Source organism: Curcuma longa, chromosome 8 (assembly GCF_044706935.1).
Source record: "Curcuma longa cultivar G26 ecotype Majalengka, Jawa Barat chromosome 8, ITB_CL_G26_1.1, whole genome shotgun sequence".
In the NCBI taxonomy this organism is placed as follows: Eukaryota; Viridiplantae; Streptophyta; class Magnoliopsida; order Zingiberales; family Zingiberaceae; genus Curcuma; species Curcuma longa.
Window position 1 is genome coordinate 6935252 of NC_133868.1, and position 22745 is coordinate 6957996.

General features: G+C 37.3%; 3 protein-coding genes across 3 annotated transcripts; 1 reads left to right on the plus strand and 2 right to left on the minus strand.

The window, feature by feature from the left end:
* Positions 1 to 634: 634 nt before the first annotated feature.
* LOC141833315 (glutathione gamma-glutamylcysteinyltransferase 1-like) lies at positions 635 to 11589 on the minus strand. Its single transcript, XM_074720724.1, has 8 exons — positions 11500 to 11589; positions 8275 to 8431; positions 7564 to 7802; positions 5276 to 5439; positions 3504 to 3555; positions 2448 to 2675; positions 1876 to 2376; positions 635 to 1220 (listed from the first exon to the last, which is right to left on the minus strand). Exons 1-8 carry the CDS (start codon positions 11572 to 11574, stop codon positions 1131 to 1133), a joined length of 1506 nt encoding a protein of 501 aa, XP_074576825.1. The 5' UTR covers positions 11575 to 11589; the 3' UTR covers positions 635 to 1130.
* A 1085-nt stretch (positions 11590 to 12674) lies between these two features.
* Positions 12675 to 17737, plus strand: LOC141833829 (heterogeneous nuclear ribonucleoprotein 1-like). The gene is made up of 2 exons (XM_074721326.1): positions 12675 to 13112; positions 16142 to 17737. The coding sequence occupies exons 1-2, from the start codon at positions 12891 to 12893 to the stop codon at positions 17318 to 17320; spliced, it is 1401 nt and encodes a 466-aa protein (XP_074577427.1). The 5' UTR covers positions 12675 to 12890; the 3' UTR covers positions 17321 to 17737.
* A 1409-nt stretch (positions 17738 to 19146) lies between these two features.
* Positions 19147 to 20496, minus strand: LOC141833940 (protein SCARECROW 2-like). Its single transcript, XM_074721432.1, has one exon. The coding sequence runs from the start codon at positions 20494 to 20496 to the stop codon at positions 19147 to 19149; it is 1350 nt and encodes a 449-aa protein (XP_074577533.1).
* Positions 20497 to 22745: the final 2249 nt, after the last annotated feature.

The window sequence follows — 22745 nt, forward strand, 5'->3', positions numbered from 1 at the left end:
AAGCTCAGCAGCAAATGGAGGTCATCAATCCTTTTCCATCCACACCTCCAATTTGATCTGCAATAGATGTAATTATGCTTGGTGCATTAGAGAGAAAAAAATAATAATAATCCAATTGTCATCAAAATATACCTCCCTAAGCAAAACTCTTTAACTGCTGCCATAATATAATTACTTCTCCCTTTCAGATATGTACCCTCACTTTGTCACTATGTAGTTTAGGGTTAAGACTTGCCTTTCGTGCCTAATAAGTACAATTTGCATAATACTGTTTCCTCTTTCACACTCAAGGGTGAGAAGTTACACCGTTGTTTCTGCAATGTGTTTGTCCGTATCTCTAGTGTTTTCAAACCCGGATCAGAGTCACAGTTTTGTCGATTTGAAACAATAAGAAATTCACACTCCAACTGCATTGGCCTGGATATGTAAGCAAATTATGATTAGATAACAGTGATCTTTGGTTTTTAAAAAAAAAAAAAGAATGAGAAGGTTCTCAAATTGTGGCAAAAACAGAGACAAGATGCGTCAGATAACAAACTTGTAAGGGAGATGAATATGAATTCCCTTTGATTGTAGCTCTTGAGATCTGATTATAGATATCCAAAATGTTCCTAATAGTTACAAAACACTTGTCACATATATGTGTCATTCTCTACTTGGCGAGTTCCTGACGATCTGCAGGAACTGGATAGTGATGTCCTAAGCAATTTTTTTTTCATCTCCTAAAGATTTTAGGAGATGAATACAAATTGCTCCGTTTTGATTATTACTATCAAAATTGACACATTTGGATGCATCTACAATTTACTTTGACCCTTGTCCATTGTTTGCGTGCTGGAGAGATGCGAAGCAGTCCTTTGGCGACCTCCATTGGTGGGAACTGGGCATTCATATTTGAGTAAATGAAGTTCAACAATTAATTTTTGCGCAGCCTTTGTTGTCTACTTCTTTGATCAATAATTGCTTCCAATCAATATCGATAACTGGTAATCTTTGAAAAGAAAATTGGCAACTGCGTTAGAATTGCTTGATCTAATGTACTATTTATCGAATAGAATGTAGTGTATCTTTTTATTCACATTCTCTATATCCATCCTGCAGGGAAAAATGTATACCCAAAAGGTTCATACTCATACGACAGCGGCGGGAGACAGAATGTTATCTACTTCATTATTTTTCCATCTTTTCAGAAAATGGAGTTGCCAACGCAGGTGCAAAACCTGTTGTAATCACATAAAAGTCTGTTAAAATCATAAAAATTAGCATACCAAGGGACAAGAAAACCATTAAAAAAAACTTTAAAATTAATCATGCAAAAACACAGACACCTAAATTACAAAAAAAAAAAAATTTAAAAAGAGCTCTGAAAACAATAAAATCATTTCTATCTCACAAAATCGGGTATTCTATGGAAAACAATCTTGTACACTGCTAATGCATGGGCTTGATTACAGGATCTGATAATACATCTGGTAGACATAACAGTGTGCCAGTGTCATTAATTATCGTGACATGGTAATGTGCACATATCTAATGGCAATCGTGCTAATGTTGCGTTGGAAACACTGTTGGTAGCAATTCTATTTGTTAGGCATCTGGATGAGTTCAAGATTATTAGAAATAAGTTAAACAAGGCCTGGTAGGATTATAATTACCCAGTTAGATACACTGAATTCTACACAAAGAACCAGGTCCATATATTAGCAAGGGTTACCAACACTGGAATACCTCACCAATTTAGATTTTAGATGGGCAACCTAATGATGTTGACTCAAAACAAAGGCTAAGACATGACTTAGTTGCAATGATGCTCACATAAAAAGACAAATGTTCTGAACACAAGTTTGAGAAAAGGAACCAGTAGAGAAAGCAAACCTCTTGTTGAAGAGCATCTGGAAGATTCTCAGTTGATACCAAGTGATGAACTTCAGCTGACAAATTATCATTCTTGATGTCTGACCATGTGCTGGGAGGCAGTGCCAACAATAGAACAGTTAAAACATCACTGGTCGTTGGGTGCATCAAAATGCAATTGTCCAATGTGGAATCACATTGATTCTCCAATGTTGCTGCTGACTCTGGCACCAGCATATCAACCTCCTGTTCGTTGCCGCCAGAGACTACAGTTCCAGATACAACAGTAGTAGGCTCATTGCCATTGACAATAAAGCATTTAAGACATGTTGCTTTGCAGCAAACTCGTGTTCTAGATGTTAATCCTCCTGATAACAGTGCTGCTCCTTGGCAGCATACATTAGCTGCAATTGCTGATAGTGAATCTTTTTCTCTTAGTTTGCAATTTGAAGTAGAAGATAATATCACGGCTGCTACATATTTTGATAGCTCAGTCTCACGTACTTGTTCCAGAACCTTTTCCTGAAATTTATAAAGTTTTTGGGGAAGATCAATGAGTCAATAACAAGTTAGAAAAAGAGAACAAGACAGACCTTCAGAGCAAGTCTTTCTTTCTCCTCATTGGTTACACCAGATCCATCTTCCTCTTGCCTCCTAACTTCTGCAATCCATTTGATAAAATTTCCAGCACATTCAGGCAATGATTTTAGTATAAGATAGAGAATTTGGTTGATATTTTCTGCCATCTCAGACTGTAAAAGAACAGGAACATCATCAATCAAGTACTTTGCAATGCTCATCCAGCCCTCATCTCTACAACTCTGAAAATCATTCCATGGTTCGTACATCAATTACTTTTTTGAAAGGGTTAATTTATCAATTAACCATGAAATTCAGAAAATCACATAACACTGATCATAGTTAATTAACAATTGTGGCGATCAAAGCAAAAGTTGTCTTTTCCTTTTGCTTAATTGACAAATTGATACTTAAGGGATTGACCTTGTTCCTGGAGGATTAGCATTTCAATTGTAATACAATTATCTGAAATCTGCACTGATCATACTTACAATAAGTTAAAGAATGTGAAAACAATTAGAGAAATATACTATTAATGATAAAAAAAACCAAGCAGATAGTTTCTGGACATTTTATATTTTACCTATATATATATATGCTCTCTCTCTCTATACATACATACATACATACATACATACATATATGTGTATATATAAATTCCTCATGATGACAATGAACCAAGACAGATCAATATAACATGAGATGATAACACCTAGAAGCAATAGGCATTATTGATGCGCAGATTATATACAATTACATATACTAGTTGAAAGTGGCAAGAACGACAAGGTATAGCGTAATGTGTCTAGAATAAAAGCATAGTTAGGGTCCTTAATAGCTAATACTTTTGGAAAAAGTTAATATGAAATTAAGCTTATGTGTCTTCAGATCATTTTACTCACACAGTGGAAAAGTGAATATCAAATCATGCTTATATATCTTTGGATCATTTTACTCATCCAGTACAATCAAAGAAAAACACTATCATTTTTATTCGCCTAGCATAGTCAAAGAAAAAACTATGCTGTATTTCTGTAAAGGGAAAAAAGGATTAAGGATTAAATCTTTACCAGTGTGTAAAGGAAAGATGGTGCTTTCTGATGGCTCGAAATAAGCATAAACCTGTAAGTATTAGAAACTAAAGACTGAGAACAAAGCTCAAGGCAGATGTATACCAACAACTGTTAGATATATTGCAAATAAACTAAACCTGCTGAAAAGACATGCAGTCTTGTACTACCAAATACAAACATAAAAATCCCTAAAGATTTATGTTTTATTGTGTTCAGTTCTATAAACAGTGGAGTAATATAGGTAAATCGATGCAACAAAAGAAAGGAATAATTGTCTACCCATTAGTATCAGGAAAGTCAAGTGTGTATGAGTTTCAACAACAATAGACTTTAGATGAACAGATATAATATTTTTCAATTTCATCTTAGGAGCAGATAAACTTACGTCATTTGTACCATAAACATTGAGAAGAGTTTTCTTTTGACAATCATATCATTTTAGTCAGAGTTCAGGCAGTGAGGCAGACAAATTCTAATCTTGAATGAAAACAAGATAAGCATTAGAAACTTAAGCTTAAGATCTAGTAGTGAGTGTTGCTACCTTCAGCAACACAAAATAAAAACTAAGGATGTCTTTAAGATGTATGAAGAAAACTTCCTAAAGTTTTCATAAAAAGGAGAGTTCAGTTTAGAAGAAAAAAAATTGTTTTTGGCTTCACAGCAAAGTTACTGATCCAAAGCACATTTATACTTCTACATCACTCATGTACTTAGCACTCTATTCAAATTAGTATCTTGGTTGAGTAGCAGGGCCCAGCACTTAGTCATTAGCCCACAATTAAGCGGGATGTTATATTCTGTGACAAGTTCAATATAGCTAATTCTTACAATTAGCATCTGATTTTGAACGACGATGTGTCTAACATCCAAACAATTGGCCAACTTATATCAATCAACATCCAATTCTGAATAGCGATATAACATTTAAATTAAAAGATCCTAAACATCTTGTTATCATCCTCCCGTTTTCATACCCTGCCTGCCAATTTCAAGTGCACCTGTGTCACCCCTTGGGTAGCCACTAACCAAGTTAGACAGCAAGGATCAATTTGCAAGATTAGGAATGGTTACAATTTTTGTAATTGACCAATCAGCAAGATTGAGTAGAGATGGGACACAGGGTGGGTCAGAATATAAGCCATACAGCATGCTGACTTGCAAGTCAGCCACATAGGACAGCTGATCAGCATGATAAAGCTTGCTCAATAGAAAACTGTATGGCAAAATTGTTTTCAAAACTCATTGTGTGTGTTATATATTAGTTACAAATGGCAGTTCTGGAAACTAATTGTGTTTTAAAGTTGCTTTAGAGCTGGTAAACAGATACATATAATAGCCAGTGGTAGAACTAACAGTAAATAATGGCTAGCCAAAGAGATAGACATGAAAATTATTACAAAATACACATTAAATGACTTTCTCAAGCCAAATTGCATGTAAATCAGATTCAACTTCTAACTGCAAATCTATTTAAAATATCACCTATACAACATAGGATTATGAGGATTGCTTGCATCAAATCATTAGAAATAATATTATTTCTTTTCCATTTATTACTCATGTGATCACATATAACATTATATCAAGAACATTATGTTTCCAAAAGTAGTTTGAATCATGCAAGAAATACATTTCAAGAAAGATGCTCTCAGTAACAGATGGCAAGATAAATTTATAATTCTACTAAATTCAGTTAAAGACTTATTTTCTAAACCTACATAATTTTCGAAATAGATGGATGAATAATATCTGAAAAATTAAGTATATACCCCCTAGGATGCCCAGTTGCTTCATCAACTGTCTCCATGGCTTCCCAAAGAAGAGAAAGTGGAACCCAGTGAGGAGGATACTTAAAACGGGCTACATCCAGAATAAGTGCCATGTCACTTTCTGCATGATATCCTCCAATTGGTGAAAAATGACCAGTTCCAGTCTGTTAAGGAGAATGAGGATGAAAAGGAGCAATCAGGCATTCCTTGCAACAACGTAACTAGGAACAGATAAATGTCAGTAGCATCAAATACTTGTGATCATCAATGTGATGAACTCATGTAATAAGTACATTGATAACTGCACATAAAGTCAGTATTTCTAGCTCAAAGAAGAGCACAGCCATGAAAACATAGAAACCAAAGTCTGCTAGCTTTGTATACCTTTTTATCAATTAATAAGTATGGAAAAATCCATGAGTTTTCCCTTGATATCTGCACAGAGATAGCATGTCTAACATGATGGTCAAATTCAGTATTGGAATCAGGGTTGGATGGTTAAAAAAATCGAAGTATTCAGTGCTGGGAGGGGTTTAACCTAGCCGTGCCCAACCTGAATGAGGAATAGTGGTGTGGGGGCACCTCATGTTCAATACCCAAATAAATAATAAAAAATAATAAAAAATAATAATAATAATCAAAGCATCAATATCCGATGGGTAGCAAAGGAGAACTGAAATTGACAAGAAAATTATCAAAAATAATAAAATTATAATAATTTTGTTTACGAGACAATGAGTTATATTGAATCATATTGAGAAGATTATGTTTCATTAAAATTTATAAATTAATAATTAATAATATGTTTTATATGTAATAGATACTAGAATTAATAAAATTACATTAGCAAAACATGTTTTACTATCATAATGTCAATTATATTATTGATGAAACCATATTTTAGAAATAAAAGTATTAGATTATTGATATATAAATAGATCTACAAATAAAAGTTAATAATGATAAAAATAGATGAAAATCATATTTGAAATCTAAAATATAATAATATTATTCAACAAAATTATATTATTGTCTATAGTTTATATTATAGGCTTTAATTGGGACCTCAGACACATCAGAATCGAGCTCAATGAGAAAGGGATTTTGAGCCACTCTTGATCAAGAGAGATGTATTCTACTCAATCCATTGAAATGGCAACTTTTATCCAATCAACCCTAGAAGAATTACTGAATTCAGTTACAATTCAAATTTTAAATTCAAACTGATTCCTTGCATCAGATTCCCTCCTATCCAACAAGGGAAATAACCCTTTGTTAGTATGCTCTCCACTATCTATTCTTCGACATCAACAACTCTTGTTCCCAGATTCTCTTCTTTATATTGCAACTTGAAATTTAAGGATGGTTGAGCTTCCTTCACCAAAAAGTTTGAGGTACCATCATCAAGATAACTCAGACTTGATGACGATGGTCTTTTTAGAACTAAGTCCTCCGCCATTAGTGTGTCAGTTGAAGTATGGTCAGAAATCCTTCAGTTCCAAGCTTTTTGAAATACAATTTCCAAGTCCATGACATCCTTGATTTATCCAATCTTTCAAGAGAGGATGAAACATATAGATATCATTTGCTATGTTATGAGAGAAAAAAATGCTCCAAATAGATTATATGTCATTTCTTAATTCTAATGAAAATTAGCAGAGTTGCTGACTAAACCTATGAGAGATTCTAGAGTCAAAGATGTTTGTAAGAAGATGAGATTTTGTAATATTTTGAACTTGGTGAATGATAGGAATATATTTGTAAAAAATCCAAATTAATGATGATGTATATATAAAATGATTAGAAGGTGCTATAGATATACAGGTAGAGGGGACCACCTAGGAGAATTCACCCAGATACATTTCCCCAAAAACAACATATAAGGAAATCAAAAAGATGATGGAAAATGCTTATTTTACTTTTATTTACATTTTCTAAATTCCTTTTTCTAAGAAATGTAAAACAACAAAGCAAAAAAATGAAGGAAAAAAATCCAGGAAGCAAACACACCCTTACCTTTTGTAGTGTGACATTGACATCCTATCCAGCAAACAAAGTGAAAGAGAAAATTTAACACTAAGATGCAATTTTGCAACATAGTAGCAGCCCTCCAACTCCAAGGACCATCAAACTAAAATTTCAATATGGAACAATGAGGAAGCAGCAATACCATACTGAAAACTTGTTGACAGAAACAGAAATTGGTACCACAAAATTTGTCAAAATATTTAAGGATAAAGGCAAAAATACAAGAAGGAAACTTAAGAGAAACCAAAGACCAACCAAACCTGTTTGAAATGCTTTCTATGATACGAGGCTATCAAATGACAATCTTCTGAAGAGGCACATTTGATAACATGATTACGGAAATTGCCAATGTCACTTTGGTTTGTACGAAAAGCTTCGACTTTAGCACCAGCACAATGGGCCAAGCAAGCAACTTTTCCAAATGTGATGCCTTTAGCTTTAACTTTCTCCAGAGGTTCACAACAATCCAACATGGACTCATCATACCACCTCCATGGACCTAAAAGTGAGGAATTACTACATATCATGATTAAATAAAGATTAAAGAAATGAGATAGAAATCAAATATCAAAGTTAAAGACTAACATTTCGATCTTATTAAGATGTAGAACCGAGTCGAACACAAAAATCATGTAAGATCATCTTACATTATCATTACCAGAAGTCACAAATTAGCATTCAGAAGTCACAAAGCATATTGAACAACCATAAGTTAGAAATGACTCTGGATTCAACATTGGATAGAATATACTTCATGCTTGTATCAACTAAAAATTATAATGGTCAACTTAAATTAGAGAAAGCAAATTTCCTTCACAACACCATCAATTAAAGATAATCATAAACAATAAATTAAAATAATCTCAAGAATTTCTGAAACAGGAAACAATTTGTATAAAAAGGAACCTGTGAAGAGTAGATATTAACAAATTAGGAGAAAATGAAATTGAAGTTAGTGAAAGAAGTAATACCTTTCCATTTTCTCCTAGGATCTATTGCAAGAGCATTCAAAACCATAGACAAACTGGCCAATCCACAGTATGCTGGCTCTGATTGGGTTTGGAAGTGAGAAATTAGCTTAAAGAAGCCTTCCATTGTTCCATTTTGAAGTGCTTCAGAGAATAATCTCTACAAATTTTACCGAATAAAAATATATTTGTATTTGCACACACTTATGAATAAAACTCACCAGTACAAATGCAGCCCTAGTATTAACCTTAATATAATCATTGTTTTTATGATCTAAAGTTGTTAGAAAATAAATTTGTATTTCACATTCGAAAGGGAAACTACAACTGTACAAAATGCATCCTACAATTTACCTTAATATAATCATTGGTCAATCTTCAATGATTTGTAGTAGTTAAGAAATAAGAAATAAATTTAAACTACAACCATGTGTGTATAATCTCTAGGCCTAACCAATTTATCAAAAAATTAAGAAGAAGATTAGGCTGATTATTTACCATTTCTGACACTTTCATCAAGTTAATAACTATCATCCACGGATTCTTTAATTGATTCCTAATCCAAAAGGTTGAAAATATTTTGGTAATATTTTCTTTGAATATTGGGAGAGGTGTGACACATGCATAGTGGAGATTAAGCAAGGAGTGGAGAACGATGAAGGAAAAGGAGAGAGGAGGGTAGGTTTACACAGTTACTACAGAAATAAATTAGCAATTCTAGGCCTGACCAACTCATCAAAAAGTTAGGAAAGATACTAGGTCTATTGTTTACTAGTTCTAACAATGGTAAGATGATAAACAGTAAAATAAGGAAAAAATGTGATCTAAAAAAGATTAATATGTTATTATTCTTTTCCCTTGCTATTCGTCAAAAAACATATTGCTATTAGCCAAAAAATAAAAAAGGAAAATGTCGTCATGTGTGAAACAAACTCTATTTGACATTCCAACAACTTGAGCACAAATCAGACAAGTACATAACATATTGTCCTATTCTATTGTAATTTCATAAGAAAACAATTCAACAATGCATATTGTGTCTTATTAACATTTAAGTAAACAACATAGATGTTAAGGTTGCCTGTGAGTTTGTTGAGAGTGTAGCATCCATTCAGTTCACTGTTTTACTATTTCTAATCATCATCAGAGGCTATTAGCCCCAACTATCACTAATTCTGTTTGCTCTGTATAAGTAGTTTTTAACTTCGCTCTTCCCTGAAACATCCTGCTTGCCTTGCAAACAAAATTCTTGCTGGTAACACCTGAGACCTCACAGTATTATAAAAGGCTTGCTCATGTATCACAAATGTGCGGCTTTGATCTCGGTAACTTCTCACATGAAGGTTCCAACTTAGTGCATGCTTGTCAGCTGCAAAGGATTTCCCACTAATAATGACATTTATGGATTAGCTTGTGCATGTTTAGCTCACTTCAATTTCCCTTTGAACCATCCCCATTCTTCCCCACCTTGTCCTATCCAATTCAACCTTTCCTCCCTCATAAGTCCAAAACCTTCTTCCCTCAGCTCTAAATCCCCAGATAATCCTACCTTGAGTGGACTCCTAAGCCATTTCAACCGGGGTTTCACCCATCCTGGCCAAGTTAGATTTACTTTGACCGAACCACACTCGCCTCAACCCACAATTCAACTGAATTAATCAGATTTCCTTCCATGATATGTCAGAACTCAAATCGCCTTGGCCAACCTCCGACTAACTTCCATGAATAAGAAAATTTTACTTTTTCAGAATATCATGTCCATGATGGAATAAGTGATGTAATTACGATTATTGATACCAAATGTGTTACTATAAGATCTATTTTTAAGGAATTAGAAAAAGAATAGAAATTGAATCAAAAATGTAGGATCGGGTTGGGCCGGCTAGAAGGGGGTGAATAGATGGTCAAGAAAAATAGCACTCGTCTTTTAAAAAAGAAACTTGGTTGCAACTGGATCGTTGCTTCCAAGGCGGTTAACGCTCAATCAGAACTCCTTTAGGCGGAGAAGCTTTTACAGTTGTAGCACAGAGACTTAGAGAAAATTACAAAGTAATTGATGATTTTATTTCTAAAACTCTAAGTCTTATTTATAGCCCAAGAGAATAGATCTGAATCGTTGATCGCAGATGAACTTTCTCTTGGCCGTTGATCTGTTGATGCGATCCTAACCGTTGATCGGAGATAATCTTAAATCTCGAGCGTTGATTTGATAAAAGGATAAAATTTATCCTTTTTCTTTAATAAAAAATAAACATCTTCCAACCATTTGAAGCCAAGCTTTATCACAACTTTCATTATCCTTTATCAAAAATAATTAAGCTTTTATCCATTTGGCCATGCACGTGCAACTTCCAATTTGCTTTATTGGTCAAACTTCCAACTAGGTCAAGCCTTCAACTTGGGTCAAGCTTGGTCCAAGTCAAGTGTTGACTTGGTCAAAGTCAACTCGTTATAGGTAGATCTTCTGGGTGATTTTTGGCCAACCGGAGTTAGGCTCACCCGAACCTGACTCCGATCTTTCGCCCCTCGAGCGTGCTTCCTCCCGGCTTCATCGGCGTACTTTTCTGTAACTTCCGCATCCCTCGGATTGCACCGAGTCCGTCGGCTCACTTCCCGGCACAACCCTTCTCGTCCGCTACGTCTTACGCTCGACTTCCTCCGTACTTAAGTTCTTGTACACTTAGCAGCCGAATTCGAACAACACAGGACCTAACTTAACCTGGTTGATCACATCAAAATTAACTGGGGCACCAACAAAAATAGCTCACATCTTTTCATGAGAACAATATCATGAAAAAAAATTCCATGGTCACTAATTATTTTCCTAGTAGTACTTGAATAGTCAACACCTAATGTCCACAGCACACAAAAAAACGAACTTCTTCACTTTCACCACATCCCATCAGAAGTGAAATCACAGAAAAGGCATGCAACATTGAACATGGCGGTGGATTTACTTGCCCTCCGTTTTCCCTCAAAGCAAAATGAAAGAAGCGTTATGAGATAACTTATCACCAATACCTGCACTTAACGATCGAGTAAACAACTAGTAGAACGACAGAACTGACGACCTGGAACCAGGAAAATCAATCTTCAAACGATGCCAAGGAAAGATGAAACTGATGTTGCTTCGTACAACCAAACTAAGCAAAAAACCCTAACTCTTGCTGGTTTTCCACGTCGAACACAAAGAAGGGGACCGAAGAGAATGTGAGGGGGCACACTGACCCGTCCGTCGGAAGACGCGAATTCGATCGCCGGAGGTGAGGGAAGTATTCGGCGATAAAGACCTGCCACCGCCATTTTGCCGCTCTCCCTCTGCTTTTGCTGCTTTATTTCGCCGTTCTGCCTTTCGAATCCGCCACCTAGCGGCCCCACTTCACTTCGAGAGCTCCGTTCTGCCTTTTTATTTTTTATTACGTAAATAATGTAAAATTTATCAAACTACTTAATAGATACTAAATGTAAAAAAATAATGATAAATAAAATTTATCAAACTACTTAATAGATACTAAATGTAATAATTAATTTTTTATAATCTAAATATTTAATTATTACTTAACAGATACTTATCATCGTTTGATTCATAAAAATTTTCTCTCAGTCACTCTGATTAATCTTGATTAATTTTAAAGATGATTAATTAAATTTCATTAAAAAAATTTATTAACCACGCCTTCATACCGAACAACCAACATCTCAAAATTTTATTTGTATTGGAGAAAATTATCCTATAATATATAGTAATTTAGATTTGAATAATTTATAATTTGTTAAATTAATCAAAATTATTATATGCATTAAAATTATAAAACGAAGGCAATAGAACTATTAAAGAGGTTCCAAGAAAACGCATTTAAAAAGTATTTTGTTTTAAAAAATTAATTAATATAAATGTATATAACAATCACGGTGAAGATTATATAACATATAAACATAAAGAATTAAAGTTAGAGATAGGAGAATAAAAATTATTAATCATTTTAGAATAGATTGATATAATAATTTTATCACAAATTGTTATAAAGAACATCTCAATGGCCCTTTTAAGATAAAATCTCGACGAAGTCGAGATAATATCTTTTTTCATCGTGGCTTTTTCAATTTATTTTTTCACAAATGATTATAAAATCAATCATATAATATCGCTGAATGATACATTCTACCTTTTATTAAAATTATCGTTTGCTAAAGTTATAAAGAGCCTTCAATGGTAAAGTGAAACTATAAAATTAAATTCAGCATGACCAAATACTAAAGTCACTCTTTTCATGATAAAATATAAGAGTATTGTTTTGATATTTTAGTAAAAAGAGGGGTGGCTTCTTATTTTTTTTCCATATATATATAGAGAGAGAAAATAGAAATTTATCCAAAAACAGAAGGAAAAAAAAAGATAAAGGCTGAGAGGTCCATGGGACTGCGAAGTGTAACCCTAGTCCACACCTGATCGATCTGACCTCAACCCTTGATTGCGTTCGCAACTTTCCGATTTATTCTTGCCAGCGCCGCTCCCCTTCCTCTCTCTTCCCGCAGCCGGAGGTGCCGCGCCTCTGCTCTCCCATCTTCTGCACCGCCGACCATTGAAGTTTATCATCCTTTTCACGGGTGAGAAGGCGATGGATTCGGACGAGGGGAAGCTCTTTATCGGAGGCATCTCGTGGGAGACCTCGGAGGAAAAACTCAAGGAGCACTTCGGAGACTACGGGGAGGTCCTCGACGCCGTCATCATGAGGGACAAGATCACTGGCCGTCCCAGGGGTTTTGGGTTCGTCGTATTTGCAGATCCCTCTATCCTCGATCGCGTTCTTCAGGACAAGCACACCATTGATGGTCGCACCGTGAGCCTCTTTCTCCCTCTGTGTCCTTTAAACTCGTTTTGCTTTCTACCTGCTGTTTTCTTCGGTTTCTGCATCTAGGGATTTCTGATTCTATACCATTTGTTCGGATGCAATGAAAAAACGGTTACTTGATGAGTGGGGTTCAGATGTCTTATCCTTTTGTTAGATCCCTGCAACTTTGATGGCTATTTGATATCTTTCCTTTTCGGGTTTGATGAGCTCACGGGGGGTTTTGTTAAATTTCTCTCATTTTCTAGCCATACCATACCATATGCGATAGTACTCTTGTCGATATTCTTTCTTTTTTTAAAGTAGAATTTGAGATTTACCTTTCTCCGTAGTCTCCACTGACAATGATGTTCCGAGTTTTATTTGTTTTGCTGTTGAATTTATCTTATATTCCATTTTTTTTCATGTATTTATATTGTTGAATTATCGTCTTTGTGTTTCTTTTTCATTTACGCTGGTATTTGTGTAAATGTTGTAGATCAAAGTGTGCACTATGGTATTTCTTCACCTTCATGATAGCCTCATGTTTGGTTCTATAGAGATTCTGTTTCTGTCCACAATGAGCGTTTGAATTTTTTTTGTAAGATTCATGGTCCAGTTCGTGAAGAGTTCACGAGTCTCTTCAATTTTGGTATACAGTGAAGGAGTTCTTTTTTTTTTTTTAAAGAAAATAATGATCGTGTAAAGTTTGTTGCAAGTAAGGCCAACCAATGTTGAGAAATGCCGTGTTTTTCTTCATTTTACCTTCTATTCATTGTGGTCACTTTACATTTGTTAGTCTTTACTATTTGCACAAGTAGCTAGATTGGTTTTGGATAGCTGAATAGTACAAGTGATGATAGTTATATATCTTGCGATTTGGGTTGTTGTCGAGTATAGCAACTAGAATCATTCTCAAAAGTTACTTGGAAACAAGAGGATCATAATGAACAAAAAGGTAGAAAATAGCGAAAAAAACTGAAGTAATTTTGCCTTGTCAAGGTAAAACCCAAAACTTCACCTCAGGCAAACCCTAAACTGATCGGGCTGGATCAGATTTTCCTTGAATTTGGTCCATGCTTGCTGCTAGTTCAATTTTTTTTCTTCTGTTTTTAGTATATTTCCAAGATCTGATAGACAGATTGAGTAGCAAAAATGCCTGAGCCTTTATGAGAGTTCAATTTTTAGCTTTTTGGTTTGGCATTGCCTTTAGATAATGACAGAGTAGACTTGAATGTAGAACAATGTTAGTGAGTGGAAGTTGAAAGAACTTTCATTCTAGGTGCATGATGAATAGTTGAATAAGGTCATAATATAAATGAATCATGAACTCATGATCTTAGCTGTAACATCAAATTTGAATTAATCAAACTACTGCTATTCCTTAAACTACACTAATAGGAAAAATCAATTAGCTGATTGATGGAATGGCAGCAAAAATAAGTCATGATGAGGGGTCACCATTTGTTAAAAGAGAAGGTACATGCTTGGATTTGTAATAGATACTGTGGATAGTCGACCAAAAATTCATCCTATCTTATTTATCATGCATGAGTGTCTTTTATTTGGGCATTCACAGGGTCTAACTTTATTAAACTCATTTGATTTTGCTTGGGAACTAAATTTAAGTATAATGGAGTTTGTTAGCATATTGGAAGTTTAATATATGTAGGAGAGTTTTTACCTAGCTTGTAACATTGTTGGGTATGCCCATTTGACCCTAGGAGTGACAACATTCCTTGCTCCAGAAAAACTACTCAATCTAGCTGAAGAACAATCATCAAAGTTGGTAGCTTATTTTCTTCAGTCTTAGTCACATGAGTCATGACAAGGTAGTCAAAACCACCTTTCATATTGTAGGAATTCATGATTCTACTGACCAAATAATGTAATATGATTAGAGCATCTCAAGCTGGATGTCAATATGGTGGAATTGGACTGGAATGTGATCAAGCCTCACAGCATCAGTTGGATTATTGATCTAATCCTAATCGTGCACAATGTGGTGGTGAGGGGAGAAAGAGGGACGTGAATAAGAAGTTTAATTAAAAATCTGAAACCATACTAAAGTTCTTCTTTCTGTACACAAGCAAGGAATTTGCTGCATCACTCTCTTAACTTTGCGTCATCTACCAATTGCATTTACTTTAGCCATTGAAGGGTTTCTGAATTCATGTAACATCTGCTTACCCCTTCGCGTCCTTGCAACAGTCGAAACATGATCTTTCATTTGTTCCTCTTTAATGGAGCAACACACATGAAGTCATCTTGTATTTCTGGAATATCTCCACGTACAGTACCACCAACCATATCCTCCATCTTGGGCAACAACTGAAGTTATCAAGAGAGGGTTGATGTGCCATTATTATATTACTGACAGAAGAGCTAGCCAATGTTTTTGTATTTAAGTTGACATTCCACTATGAGATAATGGTGTCAATTTTTTCCTTTTGTTTGTAAGGAATCTATTTGATTTTATTGAATTTTGGACCTACAACCTATGATCCTAACTCGCAAACTCTTATTAGAACCTATGTATGAAAGTGAGTTTGTTTGCTTTGCTTTGCTTATGGATCTCGCCCCTTCATGAATCCTTTAGCTTGTTTCATAGATAGAATTATCTTCTTTATCTCTTCTGTTTTTCTATTCACAATTACCTCTTGTCTCTCTCTTTACTCTGATCTCTCTTGGAGGATGCTTGTTAACCTTGATAAAGGAATACTTGATTTCAATCAAATATTCTATCAGTTCTGATAATGTTTAGATATTTTTTGGCTGTATGGATGTGCAATGTTTATCATGATTAATAACTCTACTTTCTCTAACGGAGTAATAGTATTTTTTATTTCATTTAATAACTTTTATTTTATGAAATTCCATTTCTACTGCCACTACATGCTTCTAGTTCTAGTTTACTAACTACCATATGTGAATCATATTTACTACATTTTTTATTGTCGTGAGTGATGCAGAAATCTTGATTCTTTCATTTCTGTTGATGTAAGTTATATGTCTGCTGGATTTTCTGCTCTAAACACCAGGTGGAAGCCAAAAGAGCTCTTTCAAGGGAAGAACAACAAGTATCTGGAAGATCTGGAAATCAAACTTCTGGAAGCGCCTTTGCTGGACGGTCAGCTGGAGCAGGTTCTGGTGCAAACATAAGGACCAAGAAGATATTTGTTGGAGGTTTGCCTCCCAATTTAACAGAGGATGGGTTTCGTCAATACTTTGAGTCCTATGGTGCTGTGACTGATGCAGTTGTGATGTACGACCAAAATACTCATCGCCCTCGAGGATTTGGCTTCATCTCTTTCGAATCAGAGGATACTGTTGATATAATTCTTCAGAAAACTTTTCATGATCTGAATGGAAAGGCTGTGGAAGTCAAGCGTGCCCTTCCAAAAGATGCAAATACAAATAATGGCAGTGGTCGACCATTGGGAAGTGGATCTCATCAATCTTATGGTGGTTCAACTGGTAATGGTAGCTCTTATGACAGTGGGGCAGAGGCTAATAGATACATGCAACCTCAGGGCGCAGGCAACAGCCTTTCAGCATATGGTTCTGCTGGATATGGCACACCTGGTTATGGGTATGGAGCTGCAAACAGTGGCATCAGTTATGCAGGGTATGCAGTTGGCGGTTATGGTGGCGGCGGTGCTGGGTACAGTGGACCTGCTGGTCCTTATGGAAATCCAACTGCTCCTATGTCTGGTTATATAGGTGGTCCTCCAGGTGCTCAAAGGAACCTCTGGAATAATCAGGCTTCTGCTGGTTATGGATCTGCAGGTTATGGTGGAGCTGCATCTTATGGTCCATCCTCATGGAATCCTTCAGCACCTAGTGGAGGATCTAGTGCACCACCATCAGGTCAAAGTGGAACTTCTGGATACATGGGGCAGGGTTATGGATATGGGGGCTATGGAGGGTCAGAAGGCCCTTATGGTAATCAAGGTGGTGGTTATGGGTCCTTTGGTGGCCGTGGTAGTGGTGGTCCTGTTAATAGTTCTGCAGGCAATTCAGGAGAACAAGGAGCAGGTTCTGCTTACGCAGGTGGAGGTTATACTAGTTCAAGCTCAGATTATCCCAATTCTTGGAGGTCAGACCCTGCACAAGCAGGGTTGTATGGATCTTCTCAGGTGAATGGACCTCCTGGTGGTCCAGCTAATTATGGAGCTAATTATGGCAGTGGTCAGGGTAGGCAAGCCCAGCAGCAGTAAATGCAGGAGTTATATTTGGAAGGTCATTTTTAGGCGCTTCTCGAGCTGTTGTGTCTGGAGTTTGGCGGAGATATAAATTTATCTTGGGTTGGATTGCTTGATCTCAGTTGTTTTATTGCTATTATCACTTGATCTCATCTCAGTAGTTTAACTATTATTCTCTTGTTCCCATAGACTCAGTAGTATAAATTAGTGGTTCTGAGTAGTAGATACCTCTTATTACTGTTTCTAAAGCTTCTTGTCAAGTTCGGTGTGGATACCTGGGTTTTCTGCAGCTATACTTCAAGAAACTTATTTGTTGTCTCTAGTTACAAGCTAGAGTTGTTTATCATCTACTTGTGTTTAATGTAGGCAACTGCAGTATGTGTTGTATGACTAAGTTTTCTGTTAAGCAAATTAGTATTATTGTGAGATTTATATTTTGGCTGTGGCTGTCTATTTCGTTCAAGTTTATTTCTGCTGTGTATTAGGTGTAAATATTGGATATCTGTCTTGCTTACAGTTACAGATCTGAAAATATACTGATATTAATTTATTGAAGTAGTATCCGTAGTATTGCTGTAAGTTTAAGGGACTACGGAGTACTGGAGGCTACTTATGGATCAAGTAATCTATTGTTAAGGAGTAAGGCAATGTAGCAGTAGGGTAGATATTGTCAATGGCATAATTGTTCTCCCTTTTATGCCTTTTTGCACAGGCGTCGCAGCTCATGCGCTTGTGAGCAACTTCAAAGAAGCCTTTTACAGGGTGCAGGAGAAAAGCTTTGTGAAAGAGAGAACAAATGCTTTGCGTGGTTGTTTGAAGCCAGAACATTTGTCGCTGATGCTTTGGGCTTTCACCTTCTCAAAGACCCTTGTGTGTGTTTGTATTATTTGGTTATATCGACGCCATTGGGCTTGCAGTGATTGCTTAGAATTAATAGTGGTGGTAAGTTCCTGGACGATAGAGGTCAAACTACCACTTGAGCATTTTTCTGCAATCTGCACGACAGTGAAGTACTGCTTCAGATGCTCACCAGGTTTGACATAATTGTTCTTTCCGAAGCAAATAAATACAGAAATTACTGTTGGTTGTGCTCTTCCGAATGTATTATGAAGACATTGGTTTCGATTGTCTATTTTTTTTCCATGTTCTTTTGGATCATGATCCAGTTATAGCATGTCTTCATTTGTCTTCCAATATTTTGCAATCTAAGATTTTATGGGGGGGTGTTTCCATGTAAGCATTGTTTACCTGTGGAAGTGAAGAATACATGATAAACTTATATCACTGCTCGTAACTCAGTTAACCTGCCATTGGGGTCTTAACTACTACAATCACACAATATATTATTAGACTTGTTATTGGTTGTTATTATCTGCCAAAATGTTTTTCGTCTTGAGAGGTGCAACATTTTCGTTCATTTTATCTGCAAATAAAGAAATGTTTTTTTCTATATTTTTTTAATATCTTTGTTTTTTTATTAATTTAGATATTTGATTCTTACTGATCTAATTAATTTTTGCAGGTGGCGGTCCGGTCTAGATTGATCAATAGGTAAATTTGTACATCTTTATTTTGTAAAAGGTGAAATCTGTCACTCTAGTAGTTCTACAAGATCAGTTTTATTATCAATTGTGAAAAAATAAATTAAAAAATTATAATCGATCACAATGGAGAAGGATAAATTTGTACAACTTTGTTTTGGCTCTAGTAAAAGGGTGTTATATCTTTGCTTTTGCTCATAGTAAAAGGGCGTCAGTAAGGTAGACCTAGAGGTAATGTGCCAGGAAGAAGCAAGAGCAATGTTTTACAGTGTATTTTTTACCGATTTGCGTTGCGCAGTTTCAAGTTTGTCCATTAGAATACAGTGTCTCGGCCGTCCACGCTGACGCCGTGTACAGCGCCGTCCCCTTCCACCCGAGCTTCGCCGTACCATCGCCGTGGAGGATGGTGTATCCTGGCGGAGACGGAGAAGGGAACAGGTTGAGTGTCATCTGCGCCTGCTCCAGTGCGTTCCTGCTCATCGCCAACTGCGCGAACCCCCGCCGCGCCAACTCCCCCCTCCAGCTTCCGAGCTTCTGCTCCCCGCTCCGCGCCGGCCCTCCCACCGCCACCACGTTGTCGATCTCCCGCCCTAGGATCCCCTGCTCCACTCTGTGCCTCTCCGCGTCGTCCACCGTTGGCAGTGACTCCCCCAGCGCGTCGAACATCACCGAGTAGTAGTGGAGCGCCCCCATGAAGCGGTCGAGGAAGGGTCCCCCTCGCGCCGAAGGCGCCTCCTGCTCCACCAGGGTTACCACCCGAGGCCGCAGCATCTCCACCAGTCGCATCGTGTTGTGGTCGGACCCCGCGGCGTCGTACAGCGCGTGCTGCAGCCAGTGCACCGCCACAGCCTGCTCCTCCCCCTGCCTCCGCCGGGCGACGATCTCCGAGGGGTGCACGTCGCCCGGCCGCTTCGCCACCGGTTCGAACTCGAACGGCACCCCGAGCCTCCTAGCGAAGCTGGCGAGCCGCTTGCCGATCCCCTCCGCCGACGGGCCGAACGCAGTCATCCGCACGTGCGGCGGGCCGTCGGGCCTCGTGGCCAGGATGTGGAACAGCGCCGGCCACTGGAGGCCGTGCATGATGTCCAGGTCGACGATGTGCACTCTATCTGTTCGCTGAATTGCCTCCAAGATGGCCTGGTTGGCCGTGAAGTGCGCGAACTTGACGAAAGGCGACGCGTTGCCGAAGCTCTCGAAGCAAGAAAGAATGGCCTTGTGGGGGACCATCAGCGGGGAGCAGATGCCTGTCCACGAGTTCATCACCCTGGAACCCAAGGCCTTGGCGAAATAAGCCACCACGCGCTCGGCGCAGGAAGCAGAGTAAGGAGACGCGAGCTGGTTCAGCTCGTGCAGAATCCTATTAGCCTCCACCAAGTTGTCGGCAGAGATCGCCACCGCGCAGTCCAATAGAAGTGCGATCATGCTCAGCCCGCGCTCGTCCCTGGCGCTATCGAAGCCGTCGCTTTCGAGGTCGATGAACTCGGCAGTACTGTCGGAGATGGTCCCGTAGCAGCCGTCGAGCAGGTGGTGGGCGAAGGGGACGACGGGCGGCGCCGGCGCGGGAAATGCAATGGGGTGGGCGAGCCAGTTCTCGCCAGGGTGGAGCAAGCCGAGGGCGGCATCGTGGACCTGCACTACGTCGTCTCTCATTCTGCGATGGCATGAGGGTGGAACGGAGGAAGAGCGTATATATATACATAAATACGTAGCCAGTGAGGATACTCGGTGGGTCGCTGTCTACGATTAGTTAATTTTGTCCGGCCGGCGAAGGAAACTAACAGAACTTCCAGGTCAAGTTGGTAGTGATGGCTTGGACCAACAAATGTTTGTTTAAATGCCTGCACGGAGCCAGTGACGCGAGAGTTGCTACGGGAGGACGAAAGCGTGCAAGGTGGGCTTGATCTTGGCAGTGTTTTCATAACCAAACTGAAACCGAGAGGCCAATCAAATTTGAGCTTGGGGCCGACCAGTTCAATTGGGCAAAACAAGGTCTGATTTTGAAAGCGCCAATGATGTGGATGTGTATAAAGAAAATGGGTTGAAGGCGACAGCAAAGACCAAGTCCGTATCTCCAGCTGAAGCTAGCTCCTCCATTTGGAACCACAAGGTGAGATCATTTCTCTTGATGTGTATTGTTTATTTTCACTTATAAAGCGAGCAAGCTATGCACGGAAGCCCCTGTGTTGTTCCTTTGATAGGTTAGTCTGACTAACAAATTGTTTCTTCATTATTTACTGTAGATCTTGTAGCCTTCCCTTCCGACAGCAATCCCGCTTGTTCTGTTTTTTAGATAATAGGGTCACATCTTGAACATGTCACTGAATTAGAAATTATACTCGGTCACTGATTTACTATATGCTTACGAAAACAATTAATTATATAAAATTATACACATTAATTTGTTAATCGACGACGGTATATTTGTTTGTTTAATGATACTTTTGTCCATCTCATCTGCTACTTCATACTCATACTCTTGTCGATGATATACATCGCAACTTTGATTTGCAAGCCTCGCCTCGCTAAGGGTGAGTAATCTCCATGGAATCGAAATAATTGATCGAATGAATTTAATTCAAAATTTCAAATTTGATTAAATTGAATCACAATGCGTTGCGTTATGATCCTGTTAATCCAGATTTATAAATTATGACAAGTTAAAAAATTCAAAGTCGTATGATACAATTGATTGTTCGCATATAAGTCGATTGATTGATGATATAAAAATTGATAATTTATAATAATCGGTTAAATTAATCGATTTTATATCAATTCAATTTGATTAATTTTAGTAATAAAATTTGGATCGATTCAATTTGTCAAAAAAAAAAAAATCAAATTTGCTCGATTTAATTTTATCACAGCCATCCACTGTTGACCAACAAACACACCCAACAAACATAGCTAAGTCTTTCTGATCCTCACGCTATATAGAAGATATAGAAGATGATAGATTTCAAACTCCATGGATATCTTTGTTTGGGAATAAAATAATTAGAATTAGACTCCGAATAAAAAAATCTATCTATTTTTTTAATTATTCAATTAAACTAATGATTTGTTATTGGAGCAAATAGCAATAAATATACCATCAGACATGTATATTTTTTATTTTCTAATGAATTTTTATGATTTTATTAATGAAAATTATTTGATACAATGAGTAATCAAAAATTTTTATTTAGACAGTTCATATTATATACATAGTATTTTGATCTAGATTTCAATTTTTCCGTAACATATTATTCGACGGAGTTAAGGTCCAAAAGTATTCCAACAAAGGATTTACGAGGATGGCAATCCAATCATCAGCTGCTCTTCCTTGCCTAATAAATGTGAATAACCCGTCCTCCTCTCTTTGAAACAAGGGGCGCTTCCGGTTCTGTGCGTGCTTCAAACAATTTTGTCTTCTCCATATTACCATATATCTAGAGTCAATAATTTTCTATGATGAACTACTGAACTCAATCACTTGCTGCCGTTACTCAACAGTTTTCTGTTGAGGTCTATCCCGTAGAGGTGCTCAAATTGGATCAGTGATCGATTTCTAGGTTTCGTCGTAAACCTAATTGGTTACTTCCAATTACGTAAATCAATAGTTCAAACCGCACTCAAAGGTAGGGCATTTCCCATTGATATAGGAACTTCTGTACCAGAAACAATGGTATCTCCAATTATAGCCCCTCTGGGATGTAAAATATATCTCTTCTCACCATCCCCATAGTGTATGAGACAAATGTATGCATTTCGATTAGGGTCGTATTCTATGGTTACGATTCTACCAGATATGTCTTTTTCATTCCGTCGAAAATCGATTTTACGGTATAGACGCTTATGACCTCCCCCTCTATGCTGTGTGGTATGATTCCTCTGGCATTACGACCTTTACTACAACGATG

What these genes read in the sequence shown, in the direction of transcription:
- LOC141833315 (XM_074720724.1), bottom strand. Translation starts at nt 11,574, where the DNA reads ATGGCGGTGGCAGGTCTTTATCGCCGAATACTTCCCTCACCTCCGGCG. An exon ending in TCGCGTCTTCCGACGGACGG is followed by an intron (nt 8,432 to 11,499) that starts GTCAGTGTGCCC and finishes TAAAATTTGTAG; the next exon opens with AGATTATTCTCTGAAGCACT. An exon ending in ATAGAAAGCATTTCAAACAG is followed by an intron (nt 5,440 to 7,563) that starts GTTTGGTTGGTC and finishes TCTCCTTAACAG; the next exon opens with ACTGGAACTGGTCATTTTTC.
- LOC141833829 (XM_074721326.1), top strand. Translation starts at nt 12,891, where the DNA reads ATGGATTCGGACGAGGGGAAGCTCTTTATCGGAGGCATCTCGTGGGAG. An exon ending in ACACCATTGATGGTCGCACC is followed by an intron (nt 13,113 to 16,141) that starts GTGAGCCTCTTT and finishes TCTAAACACCAG; the next exon opens with GTGGAAGCCAAAAGAGCTCT.
- LOC141833940 (XM_074721432.1), bottom strand. Translation starts at nt 20,496, where the DNA reads ATGAGAGACGACGTAGTGCAGGTCCACGATGCCGCCCTCGGCTTGCTC.